Source organism: Schistocerca gregaria, chromosome 2, assembly GCF_023897955.1.
Source record: "Schistocerca gregaria isolate iqSchGreg1 chromosome 2, iqSchGreg1.2, whole genome shotgun sequence".
NCBI classification, from domain to species: domain Eukaryota; kingdom Metazoa; phylum Arthropoda; class Insecta; order Orthoptera; family Acrididae; genus Schistocerca; species Schistocerca gregaria.
Window position 1 is genome coordinate 170,110,274 of NC_064921.1, and position 19,553 is coordinate 170,129,826.

The 19,553-nt window shown below is 41.3% G+C and overlaps 1 protein-coding gene across 6 annotated transcripts in view; it reads left to right on the forward strand.

The window, feature by feature from the left end:
* LOC126336609 (leukocyte elastase inhibitor-like) overlaps window positions 1–19,553 on the forward strand; it is a 134,914-nt gene that overhangs the window by 75,508 nt on the left and 39,853 nt on the right. The window contains exon 8 of one of the 6 annotated variants that reach the window (XM_050000476.1): window positions 10,906–12,700. The exons of the other annotated variants lie outside the window; for them this stretch is intronic. Coding sequence (XP_049856433.1) covers window positions 10,906–11,072 — 167 coding nt within the window. The 3' untranslated portion in view covers window positions 11,073–12,700. Of the gene's footprint in view, window positions 1–10,905; window positions 12,701–19,553 lie in introns of those variants that run through there. 6 annotated transcript variants of the gene reach the window in all.

Genomic DNA, 19,553 nt, shown 5'->3' on the forward strand with positions numbered 1-19,553 from the left:
ATTGTTGTTTGATCACTGTTACTATCAAAAATAGAGACAGTGCCACATGCTCATTACAATGACTTAGTTATTTCTCTTACATAATGTCTAAATATTGCAAGTGGATGAGTAATGTGCCCTATCTTTCTGTGTCCAAAATATTCATTTTTCTTTCTTGAAGGATGTCTGTTTCTTCTCCAATGATTCATTTCATGTGGTGAATGAGTACAACACAGGAGAAAAATGATACATGAAGACTGTCGAAAAAGGTCTGACCATATTTTTTTACTGCTAAAACCAACAATCGTGTTGGTGTGCTCGCACTTTCTATTTTCGTAGGCATACGTACTCCACATGCCCTTTTTTTTCCCCATGGCTGCAGAAACAACTAGTCACTGGCTAGCTTTTGACAAGTGAATACATGTACCAGATAGCTTTTGACAAGTGAATACATGTAAATGGTATTTGTCGGACTTTGTAGTGGTGGAACATCAAATTTTGTTCTAAGCTTGGCGATTATAAAGTTGAAACAATCCACAAAATTTGACACCTGTTTATGGAAAAAGCAGTGAGTACCACAGAGGTAAAGAAGTGGTACCACCACCTCAAAGATGCTCTTCAGGTAAGCCCTCAACAGCTGGAAATGAGGTTCTTGATCACATGAGGACCCTGCTGATGCAAGATAGATGAATCACAGTAAAAGAACTTGCAGATGAGGTTAAAATTATTGCTGAATCCATTTATTCCAATTTAAGGGAACATTTGGACCTGCTAACAACTGAGGAGAAGCAGCTTGTCAGAGATTGCACAGGAAATGCTGGATACTGTGAACAGTAATCCCAACTTAACACTGTGATCACTGGTGATGTGTTCTGGATTTACATGGGTGTGGTTTGTCAGCCTCCCTGTTCCTGTAACCCTGCACCAAGTGACTTCTGGCTTTTCCCTTAACTGAAAAGACTCTGAAAAGGACCAGACTTCAGAACAGGGATGACATTATGCAGAATTTGACAGAACAGCTGCATACCATACCAAATGAGGCTTTCCAGCAATGGCAACAGTGTTGGGAGAGGTGTGTAGAGACTGAAGGGGACTATTTTGAAGATGACTGGTGTCAAACAATTGTATCTGAAGAAAGACTGATTTTATAAGTATAAGTAAGCAAGCATGAGTCCTCAAGAAAAAAATGTGAAATGAAGAAATTTGACGGCAAGGATTTTTTGTGGGAAATTCCCATGCCACTAAAATAAGATAAACTAACTGTGTGAAATATTGGTTGGGCATATAGGTATGGCAATAAAATGTCCTGGTAGAAGCTCGGGTAACAGTTTGCTGAGCAGAAGTGGTGTCAAGTCATTGACAGGCACATAAAGAAGATTGCAATTTGCTAGCTTTTGGAAGAATACTTTTTGACAATGCCAGGACTGCCACTCTGCAGCTTGACTGGGGAGTGAGGAACTGTCAGAGTAGAAGAGCAGGAGAAAAAGAGGTGGTAAGTGGGAGGGAGCATTGGGAAGGGGTGGCTGGTAGATCAGAGGAAGGCAGTAGGTGCACAGGGTAGGAATGCAGGAGGGAAAGATCTCATGATAGGAATGAGAGATGGGCACCAGCACCATTGAGTTTGTGCAGCACATGATGGTGGTGATGTGGATTGGGAGGGGGTAACAGAATAGAGAAAAGGGGGGCTGTGGGAAAGTGGTTGTGTGCAGGATGAGTGAAGATTGAATCCTGTGACAGGGTAGTAATGGTTGTGGAGGAGTAGACAGCAGTTTCAGTCCAGGAGGATTGCAGAAACAACTCCCATCAATGTAGTTGGAAAAAAATTCTGTCGGGCAGAAGGATCCAAATGGCACGAATTGTGAAGCAGCCATTGAAATAAAGCATTTTATGCTCAGAAACATGTTTTGCCACTACTCTACTCTTGGCCACAGTTGGGAGTCAGCCAGACATTCAGATGGACAGCTGTTTGGTGGTCATACCCACAGAAAAATGCTGTACGGTAATTGCAGTGGAGCTGGTATATAAAACGGCTGCTTTTACAGGTGGCCCTGTGTTTGATGGGGTAGGATAATACTGGGATGGACTGCAGTAAGATGGAGTGGATGGGTCAGTTGTGTTGTAGTTTATGCAGATCAATGCAATTAAATGACAAGTAACAACTATTTAAGAGACAAAATACACTTTTGCTTAATTCGCACAACACATATTAATACACTTGGCTACACAAATGTATTACTTTGACCATCCACAAACACGGAACATATATATTCCACAGAGTGTAATGCACTCTGCACATCATATCTTGGGCGCCATTATGTGCACTGGAAAATGTTTGTTCACATGTCCCCAACACTCCCCCTTGAACAAATATTTTTCAGATACTCCATATTATACATCCCAGGTTAAACCATAATGTTTCACCAGCTTCTGAAATTTGTCCTTACTGAGAGGCTTGGTTTGGAGATCAGATAACATTTCTTCTGTGCATTGATAACTGAGGATTATATTTCCCTGTTCCACATGATGTCTTACAAAGTGATGCCTTATGCAAATATATTTGGGTCTTACACTGGTGTCATTATTTTTTTGCTAGTTTAATAGCTCGCATATTGTCACAAAATACCACAGTTGGCTTCAGTGTTGGAGGAGATTCTATTTCACTCGTCGGTGTACACATCCAAAGAACTTCTTGGCTAGTGGAGGCCAAGGCAATACATTCAGCTTCTACAGTATTCAAAGCAACAGTTCTTTGTCTCTTACATGACCATCCCAATAGCCTAAACCAACTTTCAGTGATGAAGTGTCTGCTTTCCAGCTCATTTCCTCAGTCTGCATCACTATATCTTTCCAAATTTACATTTCCAGTTTTAGAATATTTTAACTTATAATCATCAGTTCCATTTAAATATCTGAATATTCTCTTGACTGCCATCCAGTGCTTTTCTCTTGGATCACTGCAAAACTTTCTTACTGCATTTGTGGCAAATGCAATGTCTGGTCTGGAAGTCTGTGCTAAGTACAGTAGACTTCCTACAGGTTCCAAATAGGGTACACTTTCCTTACATTTCTTGTCATCATCAGTTATTAGCAGTTGTGCATTATTTTCTATAGGAGTAGAAATAGGTTTACAATTTTCCATATTGAACTTTTTAAGATTTTCCTTGTGTACAGAGATTGATCAATCCACAATTATTCTCTGTTAGTACTTCTTAGAATCTTCATGCCAAAGTATTGATTAATTTCCTCTAAATCATGCATATTAAATTTTAACCATAACTGTTTTTTTTTAAAATGTCCATATGGATTTCACTGTTGGTTAAAATAATAATAATAATTTAAAAAAAAATCATCTACCCATATGGCCATATTACAATTTCTTCGTTGCTCCTTTTATGATACATACTTGGATCTGCCTTTGACTGTAACATGCCTTGTTTTATCAAAATTTTGTGCAAACATTTATTTCAGCAATGGCCACTTTGCTTTAATGCATATATGCTTTTCTCCAAATGCCAAATTCTCCTTTTCCCTCTATAAGGTCGCTTAACTTTATCAGGAGGAATCACATATATTTCCTCTTCCAGCCTTCCAATAGGATCATCAATTGGTGATCTCCTAGCCAATATATTCATGAACAACTTACATAACAACATATACAGACACATAACAAAACCAACCTCCTCCCCCCCCCCCCCCCCCCCATGAACCATGGACATTGCCATTGGTGGGGAGGCTTGCGTGCCTCAGCGATACAGACACACAGACAGCTGTGCCATAGGTGCGGCCATAAAGGAGGGGTATCTGTTGATAGGACAGACAAATGTGTGTTTCCTGAAGAGGGACAGCAGCCTCTTCAGTAGTTGCAAGGCCAGCAGTTGGGATAATTGACTGATCTGGCCTCATAACACTAACCAAAACGAGCCTTGCTGTGCTGCTACTGCGAACGGCTGAAAGCAAGGGGAAACTACAGCCGTAATTTTTCCCGAGGGCATGCAGCTTTAGTGTATGATTAAATGATGATAGCGTCCTCTTGAGTAAATTATTCCGGAGGTAAAATAGTCCCCCATTTGAATCTCTGGGGGAGGGGGGGGGGGGGGGGGCTACTCAAGAGGAAGTCATTATCAGCAGAAAGAAAACTGGCATTCTACGGATCGGAACGTGGAATGTCAGATCCCTTAATCAGGCAGGTAGGTTAGAAAATTTAAAAAGGGAAATGGATAGGTTAAAGTTATATATAGTGGGAATAGTGAAGTTTGGTGGCAGGATGAACAAGACCTTTGGTCAGGTGAATACAGGGTTATAAATACAAAATCAAATGGGGGTAATGCAGGAGTAGGTTTAATAATGAATAAAAAATAGGAGTGCAGGTAAGCTATTACAAACAGCATAGTGAACTCATTATTGTGGGCAAGACATCACACGAAGCCCATGCCTACTACAATAGTACAAGTTTATATACCAACTAGCTCTGCAGATAACGAAGGGATTGATGAAATGTATGATGAGATAAAAGAAATTATTCAGGTAGTGAAGGGAGATGAAAATTTAAGTCATGGGTGACTGGAATTCGATAGTAGGAAAAGGGAGAGAAGGAAACATAGTAGGTGAATATGGATTGGGGCTAAGAAATGAAAGAGGATGCCGCCTTGTAGAATTTTGCACGGAGCATAACTTAATCACAGCTAACACTTGGTTCAAGAATCATGAAAGAAGGTTGTATACATGTCAGATGCCTGGAGATACTAGAAGGTATCGAATAGATTATATAATGGTAAGACACAGATTTAGGAACCAGGTTTTAAATTGTAAGACATTTCCAGGGGCAGATGTGGACTCTGACCACAATCTATTGGTTATGAACTGTATATTAAAAATGAGGAAACCGCAAAAAGATGGGAATTTAAGGAGCTGGGACTCGGATAAACTGACTAAACCAGAGGTTGTACAGTGTTTCAGGGAGAGCATAAGGGAATAATTGACAGGAATGGGGGAAAGAAATGTAGTAGAAGAAGAATGGGTAGCTTTGAGGGCTGAAGTAGTGAAGGCAGCAGAGGATCAAGTAGGTAAAAGGACGAGGGCTAGTAGAAATCCTTGGGTAACAGAAGAGATACTGCGTTTAATTGATGAAAGGAGAAAATACAAAAAAATGCAGTAAATGAAGCAAGTAAAAATGAATACAAATGTCTCAAACATATCGACAGGAAGTGCAAAATGGCTAAGCAGGGGTGGCTAGAGGACAAATGTAAGGATGTAGAGGGTTATGTCACTAGGGGTAAGATAGATACTGCTTACAGGAAAATTAATGAGATCTTTGGAAAAAAGAGAACCACTTGTATGAATGTCAAGAGCTCAGATGGAAACCTAGTTCTAAGAAAGAAGGGAAAGCGGAAAGGTGGAAGGAGTATATAGAGGGTCTACACAAGGGCGATGTACTTGAGGACAAGATTATGGAAATGGAAGAGGATGTAGATGAAGATGAAATGGGAGATACGATACTGCATGAAGAGTTTGACAGAGCACCGAGAGGCCTTAATCGAAACAAGGCCCCAGGAGTAGACAACATTACATTAGAACTACTGACAGCCTTGGGAGAGCCAGTCCTGACAAAACTCTACAATCTGGTGAGCAAGATGTATGAGAAAGGCAAAATTTCCTCAGACTTTAAGGAGAATATAATAATTCGAATCCCAAAGAAAGAAGGTGTTGACAGATGTGAAAATTACCAAACTATCAGTTTAATAAGTCACAGCTGCAAAATACTAATGCGAATTCTTTACAGACAAATGATAAAACTGATAGAAGCCGACCTCGGGGAAGATCAGTTTGGATTCCGTAGGAATGTTGCAACACATGAGGCAATCTGACTCTATGACTTATCTTAGAAGAAAGATTAAGGAAAGGCAAACCTACATTTCTAGCATTTGTAGACTTAGAGAAAGCTTTTGACAATGTTGACTGGAATACTCTTTCAAATTCTGAAGGTGGCAAGGGTAAAATACAGGGAGCGAAAGGCCATTTACAATTTGTACAGAAAACAGATGGCAGTTATAAGAGTCAAGGGGCATGAAAGGGAAACAATGGTCGGGAAGGGTGTGAGACAGGGTTTTAGCCTCTCCCCGATGTTATTCAATCTGTGTATTGAGCAAGCAGTAAAGGAAACAAAAGAAAAATTCGAAGAAGGTATTAAAATCCATGGAAAAGAAATAAAAACTTTGAGGTTCACCAATGACATTGTAATTCTGTCAGAGACAGACAGCAAACGACTTTGAAGAGCAGCTGAACGGAATGGATAGTGTCTTGAAAGGAGGATATAAGATGAACATCAACAAAAGCAAAATGAGGATAATGGAATGTAATCGAATTAAGTCGGGTAAAGCTGAGGGAATTAGATTAGGAAATGAGACACTCAATATAGTAAAAGAGTTTTAGTATTTGGGGAGCAAAATAACTGATGATGGTTGAAGTAGAGAGGATATAAAATGTAGACTGGCAATGGCAAGGAAAGCATTTCTGAAGAAGAGAAATTTTTTAACATCGAGTATAGATTTTAGTGTCAGGAAGTCGTTTCTGAAAGTATTTGTATGGAGTATATCCATGTATGGAAGTGAAACATGGACGATAAATAGTTTGGAGAAAAGAGAATAGAAGCCTTCAAAATGTGGTGCTACAGAAGGATGCTGAAGATTAGATGGGTAGATCACATAACTAATGAGAAGGTATTGAATAGAATTGGGGAGAAGAGAAGTTTGTGGCACAACTTTACTAAAAGAAGGGATCGATTGGTAGGACATGTTCTGAGGTATCAAGGGATCACCAATTTAGTATTGGAGGGTAGCGAGGAGGGTAAAAATTGTAGAGGGAGACCAAGAAATGAATACACTAAGCAGATTCAGAAGAATGTAAGTAGCAGTAGGTACTGGGAGATGCAGAAGCTTGCAAAGGATTGAGTAGCATGGAGAACTGTATCAAACCAGTCTCAGGACTGAAGACAACAGAAATAACAACAACAACAACAACAAAAGATGAAAGTATCACAGAGTACAGTTGGTGATGCTAAAAACAGGTGCACATTAACTGGCATATCTGGGGCAGGTGATCAGGACAGCGTTAACAATATCATACAGTCTAATTGGAGTCCATGCAATGAGCACATGTGAAACCATTGCTCACAACACATAAAAATGGTTAGATCAGTGGTAAAAATATGTGCAGAAATGAAATCTTAAACTCTGGTGACCACATAAAAATATAAAATGCCATGCTGGGATAAGGTTAGTAATACCAAGTAGTGGCTACACCACCGATACCAAGCACAGTGGTGAATGATCTTGCTGAATAATTCAAAAAAGTTTAATAATTCACAGAAATATTAAAATGTCATTACCAGATGTGGAAATACTCAAGGCTGAGGGAAAAAAACTTTGGCAAAGATGAAAAATTTGGAACATAACATGTGAGAACCAAATTACATTAAACCAATAAAAATAAGAAATACAGTAATAAAAAATCGAGAATGACACAGCAATTGTGAAACATGCTCAAAACTTCCATTATTAACAAAATTTATACAATGTTTCATAAACATATTTAGAAAGAGATGTTTAGGATAGGCTGATTTAGGTAATAGTAGAAAGAAAATGGAGAACATAAGAAGGGAATGGATATAAGAAAGTGAAGTAAAGATGGAGAGGTCAAAGCTCTAAAATTAGGTAGTAGAGATAGAGGATGAAGAATACACATTTAAAAAATGGATCAGACATTGCAGTGATCTGACTGATGTGTGCCAAAATAGAAGTGTGATAGAATAAGCTTAAATGCAGTAGTAATCTGGTAATTACCACACCCATTCACCAAACACATGTCAGTTACAAAGCACAAGAATTGTTTTATTGTGGCTTATCGTTGTAAGTCTCAGTGAAACTTCTAGCAAACTGGCAAAAATATATAAGGAATAGAACAATAAACACGGTGTATCACTTCGTGTGTGTAACAGGTAATCATAATTAAGCCAAAGACAAAGTAATATTTGCGGTCAGTGAGTATTTGGATGGAACTGCTTTCAATAGGTCCTATTCTTCCAATATTTGGGAGAGGCACAGTGGTGTTACCCCTGTGTTATGGTATGGAAATCATAGAGTACAACTTAAGGTCATGGCTGGCAGTAATTGAGTGAACTCTGTTGGCACAACAGTACATCACAGATGTCCTGTGTCCTTGTGTGTTACTCTCATACTACAGTATCATGGTGCCATTTTTCACAAGACAGTGCTTATCCACACATGGAATGTGTGTCTGTGAACTGTCTGTGTAACGTTTAGATGTTCCCGTGTCCAGCAAGCTCCAAGATCTCTCCCCGATAGAATGTGTGGAACTAGCTCTGGTGTCTACTCCATGCCAGTTCCAGTATTCAGGAGAGCAAGAACCAGCTACAACTTCTGTAGACCAGATTCTCTCAGGAGATGATACAACAGCTTCATGGCACCCTTCACAACAAATCAGCACAAGCATCCACTCCATACTGATATGTGGGTTCATACTGCCAGATTCTTTGTGATCGTAAAATTTACTGCAGTTCGCTCATACTTTCCCGTTTAAAAGTAACAAAAAGTGAAAATAAATAAATGCCTAATTCAGTAAACAGTGTGAGGGAAGGATAGGTCGCTACTTACCATAAAGATGACACATTAAGTTGTAGACAGGCACAACTAAAAGACACACATCAGCTTTTGACTACAGCCCATATCAAAAAAGGAAACACACAGATGTGAGTGCGCTTGCGTGCATACATACGCACATTCATAGTGTGGGCAACTGATTGATAGTCATACTAGTATCAAAGGTGCATGATGATTGCAGCAGAGCTGGTATACGACATGGCTGCTTATAGGTGGTCTTTCCTTTGTTGGGGTAGGATAATACTGTGACAGGAGAGCCTAGACCACATGTGAAAGCAGCCATGTCATATACCAGCTCTGCTGCAGTTGTTGCAGAGCTTCTTAGATTGGTATGACTGCCAACCAGCTATCCACCAGGATAAACAGCCACTTCCAAACTGTGGCTGAGAGCAAAGTGAGCACACTGAGGCCCAACATGCAACTGAGCTCAACGTACTTGATTTAAATGGCTGTTTCACTGCATGGTCTACATGGATCCTTCTCTGCACCACTAGCTTTTCTGAACTGCCCAAATGGGAGTTACCCTTACAACACATTCTCCATTCCCAAAACTACCCCAGCCTCAACCAGCAGTAACATACTATCACCATGCCCTCCGCCCAACAGTTTCCATCCCCTCTGCCCTATCACCTTCTCCCTGTTCTTGTCTCCTACCTTCTTCATGTGCCACCCTCTGCCAATTCTCCTCCCCCCCCTCCCATCTTTCCCCACTCCTCTCCATTTCCACTCCATATTCCACCGCCGCCCCCCCCCCCCCCCCCCCCCCTTTCCAGCTCCCTGCCCACAGACTCCAGACCCCGACACTGCACCTGTTGGCAGTCTAGTCCGTGCACACTCCAGCAGTGTTCTTCCCCCCTTCCCGCACACCTGTACACTACTCTCTCTTCACCTTCCCCGCCCCCCTCCAAATTGCTGCTTCCATTCTACTTCACAGCTGCATTCTGATACGAGCTGCTAGACGTTGCTGTCATGTGTGCATGATGTGTGCTTGCATGTGTGAATGAATATTTGTGTGTGTGTTTCTTTTCCTGGTGAAGGCTGTGGCTGAAAGATAATGTGTAAGTGTCTTTTAGTTGTGCATGTGTGCAGCTTAGTGTCATCTTTATAGTAAGTAGTAATCTATCTTTACCTTTCATTGCTGATATTCCAATCTGGAGTTTCCATGGTTTAAGTTTGTTAAAGTTTGACTCTGGTATAAATTGAAATGACAGCTATGCCGATGGGGCTGTGTATGCTGAAACTGCATACACCCACATTTAAAATTGTCCACCACAAATTAGCTAGACAATATTGTTGCTCTTCTTAACCCAGACAATCCCCTATTACTGCACACAGTCTTTTTGATATTCATTTAACAGTTTTTGCTACTAAATACCCATTATACTTTTTTGGAGATTAACGTCACATTACTTCTAGCTAGTCTCAGAAAAATTAATGAAGTGTGAGTTATATTTCATGGTGAAAACTAAAAAAAGAAAAAAAATCAGATTTTTTTCTTGTATTTAAAATGTGATGTTTACTTCTTTACAAATATTTTACAATTATGTTTTCTCTCTGAGTAAAAAGAAATTCTTACTTTACTTCAAATGCATATTTATTTAAAAACATTTTAAATACATTTTTGTTTGAATGTATGCTCTTCCATAAATTTTATCTGGATGGAAATACTGGATCAATATGCTAATCATATGCAGAATTCATATGTTTTAGTGACACTAATTATCACTATACTGCAATTCCACTGTTATTTTTAAAAGTGCTTACCTATCCCATGTGTGATGCCCCATCAGATTAAAAGTAACAAGAACATGGTTCCAGTACAGTGTCACCTTAAACTGTATTCTATATTTGAAAGAGAAGTCAGAGGAATTATAAAATGTTTAGAATGTGTAGCTCTGATGTTAAATTTACCATATTATCTATCAGTTCATAATTATTCCTTGTGTAGCTTATTCACAAATTGAATATACACTTTTCTAAGGCAACAGATTTACTTACAAGGCTCATGTAAGGAAATTGGCCCATATACTGACCATAGTCATTATGGCTTAACTGTGTGAATTTATTGTAAACATGCTCTTTAAATTAATTCCGTTCATGAATTACTGTAAATCTCTGCTTATGAAATTACAGGAAGTTGGTTTCAGTTTTATTGTGTTTCCAAGTGTTTGTCTAAAGTTTAGAATTACCTGCCATTAAATAGAAATTCATCGTATCATGGTGTTAGTAATTTGTTTTGATCATCTGCCAGCTTCATCAATCAGGATGAGGAGAAGTTTGGAACAAGAGAAGATATTCAGAGCAGACCACCCATTTTCTTACTTCATTTTTGATAAGACATGTGATGTAATTTTGTTCTTTGGGAGAATTGTTGATGCCACACAACGACCAAACTATCTATTACGAGATGAACTATAGCAATATAGAAGTGAGAGAAATGTGTTAAATACCAATTTCATAAGTGCCTTTGTTAATGCTGAATCCATTGTAAGTGCATCTAATCTCAAATAAGCACAGGAGAGTGTTTAGTGTTTAAATACACATCAATGCAGTTTTTGTCTTGTCTTGGGGAAGTCACAGCCACTTCATAGTATTAACTGTATGTGTCTGTCACTGTCCAGTATTATATATGTATTTGGTTTACAAGTTCCTTTTCTAAAAGTAGAGGAAATGGAAATGATTATCAGTCAAGTATCTGTGAAGTCAAGAAATGTATAGTGTAACAAGCTATCAGAGGAAACGAGCAAGAGTTAGCACACTCAATTCGCATTTGGGAGGGTGACGGTATAAACATGCATCTGGCCACCTTGATTTACGCTTTTCATGATTTCCTTTAATTTCTTGAGGCAAACGCTGAGATGGCTCCTTTGAAAGGGCACAACTGATTTCCTTTCCCATCCTTCTCTAATCTGAGCTTGTGCTCTAATGACCTCGTTGTCGATGGGACGCTAAATACTAATTCCTCCTCCCTCCTATCAGAGGAAGTTCAGGGACATTGGTTGCGTGTTCAGACATCTGGAACTCTCTCACTCCTGCAGCTCATTAGAAAGTAAATCAGTAATGATGTGTAATATGTTCTTTTGTTATGTGTTAAAGGGTTCTCAAATATCAGAAAGGTTTCTTCCACATTACTAACTAAAACGTTTCCTCAAACAAGAACGCACAATTTGGAACACATGACCAAAAAAAATTCTATGTGAGATAAATAAAGAATTACCAAGACAAAATTTGTTTAAATTGTCCACTGTTTCTTTAGAGTAGGAAGCCAAAGATGTTGTCTGTGCCCTGTACAAAGCATAGATCTGTGCATGTGGCACTAGCTTTCATGATTTCATTTATTATGATAGCCATTTTATAAGTAATGTACTCTATCATGTGTCAACTGAAAATTGATAAAGTGTATGTGGCATTGTGTGAGAAGTAATTAGGTAATGTACATCAAATGGGGATGTCTATGATATACATTTGTAATGGCAGCTTTTAATAGGAGTATAGTAGGAATAGTCATTTTTGTTTACTTATTGGTAATGTAGTTTGCTGACTCAGTAATGAAACTGTATTATAAAAGAACTACATTTCAAGTAACAGCTGCTGAGAAAAGTGAAATGTAATTCAAATAAATAATTTTCTCTTAAATTCACAGTGTAAGCAAGTTACTGGTCTTTACTGGTTGACATGTTAACAAAATGAATCAAGAGGAGTTGGTAAAGGTTGTGAACATTTATATTATGAAATATCTAACTAAGTAATATAAAAAATGTCAATGATTTCAATCCAGCATGTTCATGCTTGTTATTTGATTACTGTGCCAAAAAATTGTATATACTTTTACATTTCTAGCATTTCCACATGATTACTCTTCAGTTTTGTGTTCACTTTTTATTGCTTCCATGTTTACTTTGTCCAAACAAATATATGTAAAAAAAGTCAGCAGAATATTAGGGAATACCCAAAAGAAACTGAACTAATTTTTTTGTGAGAAGAGCTTTTGTAGTACAGTGTTTTGCCGCAAGGAGCACATAGAATAAACATTCCAGAGTCAATAAGCAGAGTACAGTCACTGAAGAAAGTCAGAACATAGCCTCGGTTGTGTTTATAGTGGCACCTGTTTTCCCTGACTCATTTTTGCAATGTCTGATTTTGTGAACAATGTGCAGTGTTGAAATTCTTCTTTTTGCTCCAAAAATGTGATACAGAAACTCTTGAAATGTTAAAAATGGTGTCCAAGGACAATGCTATGGAGGAAAAGTGAATATTTGTGTGGTCTTCACATTTAAAAATTAGTAAAATGTCAGTTGATCGGAGGGAGCACGCCGCGGGCGGAGGGTATTTAAATCGGCCGCTGCCGCGACCGAACCCAGTTCCCGCTGAGCAGCCATAGCGTACGGATCTCCGTGCCGGCACGTTCACAGGAGCTCAGTCCGTCAGTTCACCTGATGATGGCAACATGTTTGATCGCCGAAATATTGTGCCCGTTGGACACTATAGACCGGCAGTACACCCATGGATATTTTGATTATCAAATACGCCGGGAGAAACTCAAGAATCACATCATACACCTTTACGGGGAGGAGATGTATCGCAGCATGAAGAAATTTGAAAAGTTGCGCCACCGTAGATGTCGTTTGCTAAGTACTCTTGCCTTTCTAAAGAGATGTCGTTCAGAGAATGTTGTTCCAAATTTTGCTAAGGTTATCCACCACATCGATTCTGCAGCAGCTAGGAGAATCAAGAAACGAGCCAGCCTCGCATTGGTACGTGAGAGAGTGCAATTCACCCGCCGGAGCCTTGAGTTTATCTCACAGGAATTACTCAAATTACATTTGCAACTGGCTACTAAGATCACTTCTTTTTCCTGGGATTGGATTGATGGTGTCACCTGGATGTCAGCTGATTCCGCCCATAAGAAGGCTACGGGACGTCAAACAGCTAAGTTCTCACGTCTCCTTGACAAACCATCTCTGCAGGTTCCGTGCAAGACTGTCATCAGTTTGAGTGGCATGGTGTTGAGTGATGATGCGGTCTCGGTTTTGCAGAAATGTCTCAACTTCGCTCCCACCCCCAAGTTCACTCCGGTCGCAGAAATTGTTAGTGCTGTTGAACAGGTTGCAGCTCGACTTCCGCCAGAATCAGCCGAGGAAATACGTCGTGAAACTTGTCGTGCATTGACGAAATCCAAACCGATGAAGTCAAATATCAGCAGTAAAGAGAGGGCTTCCATTCGTGATCTGAGGGAACGCTCTGAAACTGTTGTCTTACCGGCTGACAAAGGCAATGCTACAGTTGTTGTCTCCCATAAGGACTACACTGATAAGATGCAGAGCCTGCTAAATGACGATTCCTACCGGAAGATCAGCGTTGACCCTACAAAGAAGGTGGAGAACAAGACGAGGGTTCTTCTCAAGGACGCAGATTTACCGGAGGGTGACGCTAAGAAATTGTTACCCTAAGGTCCGATACCACCTAGACTATATGGACTCCCGAAGGTTCACAAAGAGGGGGTACCATTACGCCCCATTGTCAGCAACATCAGGGCACCTACATATTTGTTTGCCAAATACCTGACGGGAATATTAAGTCCTTATGTGGGTAAATGCCCTCATCACATCCGCAAATCTGTGGATTTTGTTAAATGCCTTGATAGCTTCAGGTTGGATGAGTCAGATATCATGGTGAGTTTTGACATCGTTTCCTTGTTTACGAGGGTACCCCTGCGAGAGTCGCTAGAGTTGATTGGTCAGAGGTTTGACGAGAATACCACTGAACTTTTTAGGCATGTCTTGACTTCCACGTATTTTCTTTTTAATGGAGAATACTACAAACAAACGGAGGGAGTCGCCATGGGTAGCCCACTTTCACCGGTGGTGGCGAATTTGTACGTGGAGAACTTCGAGGAGGAAGCCCTGTCGTCATCCGAATGGAAACCTACTTGCTTTTTCCGTTACGTGGACGACACGTTCGTCATCTGGCCACATGGTATGGATAAACTCCTTGACTTCCTTGCACATCTAAACTCCATACACCCCAACATCAAATTCACTATGGAGACTGAAACGGAGGGTAAATTACCTTTCCTTGGTCAGGAGAAGGGCTGACAGCACCCTAGGTCATGGGGTGTATCGAAAGACAACACACACTGATCTGTATTTGCACGCGGACAGCTGCCACCACCCTTCACAGAGGAATGGGGTACTTAAAACTCTAGTACATAGGGCGCACACTATCTCTGACACAGTCTACCCCAGGAATTGGAACATCTGAGAACTGTATTGCAAAAAAATGGGTACTCAGAGTGGCAGATCCAACGTGCTCTCCGCCCTACCATTGCAGCACAACCTGTTGAGATGGATGAAGTCATGAGGGAGGAGGTAGGCACTGCATTTATTCCATACACAGGCGCACTCTCGGGGAAAATCGCCCGCATTCTGAAGAAACACTGGGTTGGAACTGTGTTTTGTCCTCCGAATAAAACTCGTGCACTGGTGGGGAGCGCCAAAGATGACCTCGGTTTGAGGAAGGCCGGCGTGTACCAGATTCCGTGTCAATGTGGCAAGTCGTATATTGGTCAGATGATGCGTACCGTCGAGGATCGATGCCGTGAACACCAGAGGCACACTCGACTGATGTTTCCGAGCAAGTCGGCGGTCGCTGAACATTGTTTGTCGGAAAATCACGCTATGGAGTATGACCGCATGAGGATTCTGGTACAGACGTCGAGATACTGGGACAGCGTTGTTAGAGAGACCATCGAAATTCGCACCAATGAAGACCTCATAAACTGTGACTGTGGCTATAATCTTAGCAAGGCTTGGGAACCAGCGATTGGGTTAACCAAGAGTAAATCGAGCAAACGCATAGTTGTGACGACCATGGCGGATAGAGCCATCACACCGATGTCATCTCAGACGCCGTCGCAATCTGTTCCACCGCGCTACCGTGGCGCAGGGCGCGGACGACAGAGGGAGCGCGCCGCGGGCGGAGGGTATTTAAATCGGCTGCCACCGCGATCGAACCTTGTTCCCCCTGAGCAGCCATAGCGTACGGATCTCCGTGCCGGCACGTTCACAGGAGCTCAGTCCGTCAGTTCACCTGATGATGGCGACATGTTTGATCGCCGAAATATTGTGCCCGTTGGACACTATAGACCGGCAGTACACCCGTGGATATTTTGATTATCAAATACGCCAGGAGAAACTCAATAATCACAATTTTATGATTGATCTGTTACCATCACACATCATAAGTACCTAACATGATATAGGGATTAATTTTTCTCTGGGACCTGACCCCACAGATAGACAAAGAATTACATGAAAACTTAGAAAGGTGAGAGATCCACTTATTACATCATGTTCATTGAAGCTCACTAGGCAAGGTTAACACAGGCATGTTCAACAACAATAATTTAAGGGGGGGGGGGGGGGAGATTTGCTCATTTCCAGAAAATGTAAGAAAATCATGTGGTACTGCTGCAATCTGGAGTTACATTTCCCACCCCTGGGTGTGGTGTTTTAAATGCTAGTGCTTTGGGGATTTGTCTCTCCTGTGTGCATATGTCCATAAGACCCAATTTATGGAGAATGTGGTCAGCCACTTAAAGATAATTACACATGTTCACTACCATACCACTATGTGATCAAAGGTATCCGGACACCTGGTTGAAAATGACTTAAAAGTTCATCAGTAATGCTGGAATTCAATATGGTGTTGGCCCACCCATAGCCTTGATGACGGCTTCCACTCTCACAGGCATACGTTCAATCAGGTGCTGGAAGGTTTCTTGGAGAATGGCAGCCCATCCTTCACATGGTGCTGCACTGAGGAGAGGTATTGATGTTGGTTGGTGAGGTGTGGCACTAAGTCAGTGTTCCAAAATATCCCAAAGGTGTTCTATAGGATTCAGGTCAGGACTCTGTGCAGGCCAGTCCATTACACGGATGTTATTGTCGTGTAACCGCTCTGCCACAGGGTGTGCATTATGAACAGGTGCTCGATCATGTTGAAAGATGCAGTCACCATCCTCTAATTGCTCTTCAAATGTGGGATGCCAGAAGGTGCTTAAAACATCAACTAAACCTGTGCTGTGATAGTGCCACACAAAACAACAATGGGTGCAAATCCCCACCATGAAAAACACAACCATACCATAACACCACCACCTCTGAATTTTACTGTTGGCACTACACATGCTGGCAGGTGACGTTCACTGGGCATTCTCCATACCCACACCCTGGCACTGGATCACCACATTGTGTACCATTATTCGTCAATCCACACAACATTTTTGCACTGTTCAATCGTCCAATGTTCAAGCTCCTTACACCAAATAAGGTGTCATTTGGCATTTACTGGCATGATGTGTGGCTTATGAGCTGCAAATCGACCATGAAATCCAAGTTTTTCATCTCCAGTGTAACTGTCATAGCACTTGCAGTGGATCCTGATGCAATTTGGAATTTCTGTGTGATGGTATGGATAGATGTTTGCCTATTACACATTATGACCACCTCCAACTGTCGGTGGTCTCTGTCAGTCAACAGATTGGGAGACAAGGTCGGCCTGTACACTTTTGTGCTGTGTGTGTCCCCTCACATTTCCACTTCACTGTCACATTAGAAACAGTGTACCCAGGGATATTTAGGAGTGTGGAAATCTTGCATGTGGACAAATGACACACGTGACATACAATCACCTGACTACATTCAAAGTCCATGAGTTCCGTGGAGTGCCCCGTTCAGCACGATGTCTAATGACTATTGAGGTCACTGATATGGAATACCTGGCAGTAAGTAGCAGCACAATGCACCTAATATGAAAAACGTATGTTTTCGGGAGTGCCTGGAAACTTTTGGTCACATAGTGCATGTGTGTCAATTGCAACAACCACCACCCTTCCATGACCCTTGAAGTGTGCTAACCTTCTCAAGGAATGCACAATCCAGTAACTGACAGTCATAGATTTCCTCTTATATTTTGAAGTCCAGAAAAAATATAATCATTTGTGTCTAGTTTCAGTGGTATTAACACTGGCCACTACTGTGGCTATATCATTAGCAGGATGTGTTATATTTAATCCCTCTTTTTCGACATCCAGTCATTCTGCAAATAAACTTGATCATGGGGGTGACAGGCCCTAACCTCTCACAGTTCCTGAAGCACCCTGTACAGGGAGCGCTCCCCATCCCCAGCAGGAGAATCAGAATCCTCCTCCATCATCCCTTTCAGGAATGTTCTCCTCAGAAATCTACCTATCAGAGACATGACTCAAGACAGTGGCCGAAAGAGCCATAAACTGTGGATCCCAGGACTGCCTACTGTGCACCCGCAGTGGGTAAGCCCTCCCAAGACTCTTAACTGTTAAAAGCATTGAAAGATTAGGAGGAGGAGCAGAAACATTGGAAGAAGGCTGCTCCACTGACCCCAAAGGGCACCAGATTTCCTTTGTGCCTTCAGACTCTGAACTGACATTTTTTGTTGTTTTTCTTTCCCCACCAGTGACATTCAGTGATCCTGTGCATGATCTCTCCTGCCCCTTCACACTCAACCAAGACACTGTCAACATGATTCAATGGAAGTGCAGTGGACACTACTATCCCACACCAGACCAACTAATTTCCTTTTGTTCTGCAATCTCTGTTGTTCTACAACAAATGCACATCACTGATGACCTTCCCCAACTCTTCAAGGTCACCATGCATTCTGTTAGAATTGTATTGGGTCCAATAGAGCATTTGGAGGGGTCTGTAACTTGGTTCACACTGATGTCGTTAGTGAGTGGATTATCCTTTGTAGCACATCAGAAGCAATAGCAGTGCAAGTGCAAACCACCTGATTATTCACCTTTTGTAATGTTTATTTATGTCCAAGCAGAGCGCTTACTTACTTTGAGATTACAATGTTAATCCAACAACTCTCCATCTCATTTCTCCTATTTGGGGATTTCAGTGTCCACCACCACCACCACCACCACCACCACCACCACCACCACCACCACCACCACCACCACCACCACCTGTGGAGAAGTACCACTTTGCCTGATACGTACCTTCTAATTGATCGACTTCATTCTGATCTTAATCTGTTGCTCCTCATGACAGTATTTTACCCTCTTCAGTGCTGCCCTTAGTACCTTTCCAGCTGTTGACCTTACAACCTCGTCCCCTGATCTTGTGGCTTTTTTACAATGGTTGCTACACAGTGGTCTTTGCGACAGTGACCACTTCCGGGGCCACTTATTGCCTCCAGACAGACAGATTACCATGTTGGGCTGTTTTGACTGTTGTATAACAGTGTTGTCACCTTTGCACCTTTTTATCTGATTTCATTAATGATGTTGTCGGAAACACCTCTGATCACTTGGGTTGTTGGAACTTCTATTCCCTTTTCCACAGGCCACCTCTACTGCTGACTGGTAACATGGTGGACCAAAAACATTGTAAAAGCTACTCAGGATCATTGAATTCTCCTGCAAAGTCTCTTCTCAGACCACCTGCCCCACTTTCAAGTGACTTCATGCTAAAGCCCATTATTTAATTAAAACAATAAGAAGGAATGCTGGAGCACATTGACAACTAAGAATCAGTTAGCCTCTCCAATGTGCTCTGCAAACTTCGTGAAGTACTGTAGCGTGACAATTACTCTCGGTTCTCAATTCACGGGGCCGTTTGTCTCCCTGTAAGTGTGGTTTCCAGGAGGGACAGTCCACAACCAGCCATCTGGTTAGATTGTAAATAACACTACAACGAGCTTTTCTAAACACCAACACCTCACTGTAGTCTCTTTTGTCCTCCATAAGGCATACAACACTGCTTGGTGCCATCACATTTTACTTACCCTCCATGATAGGGGTTTTCAGGCTCCCTAACAATTTTAACTTGTCACTTTTTATTCCACCAGTTG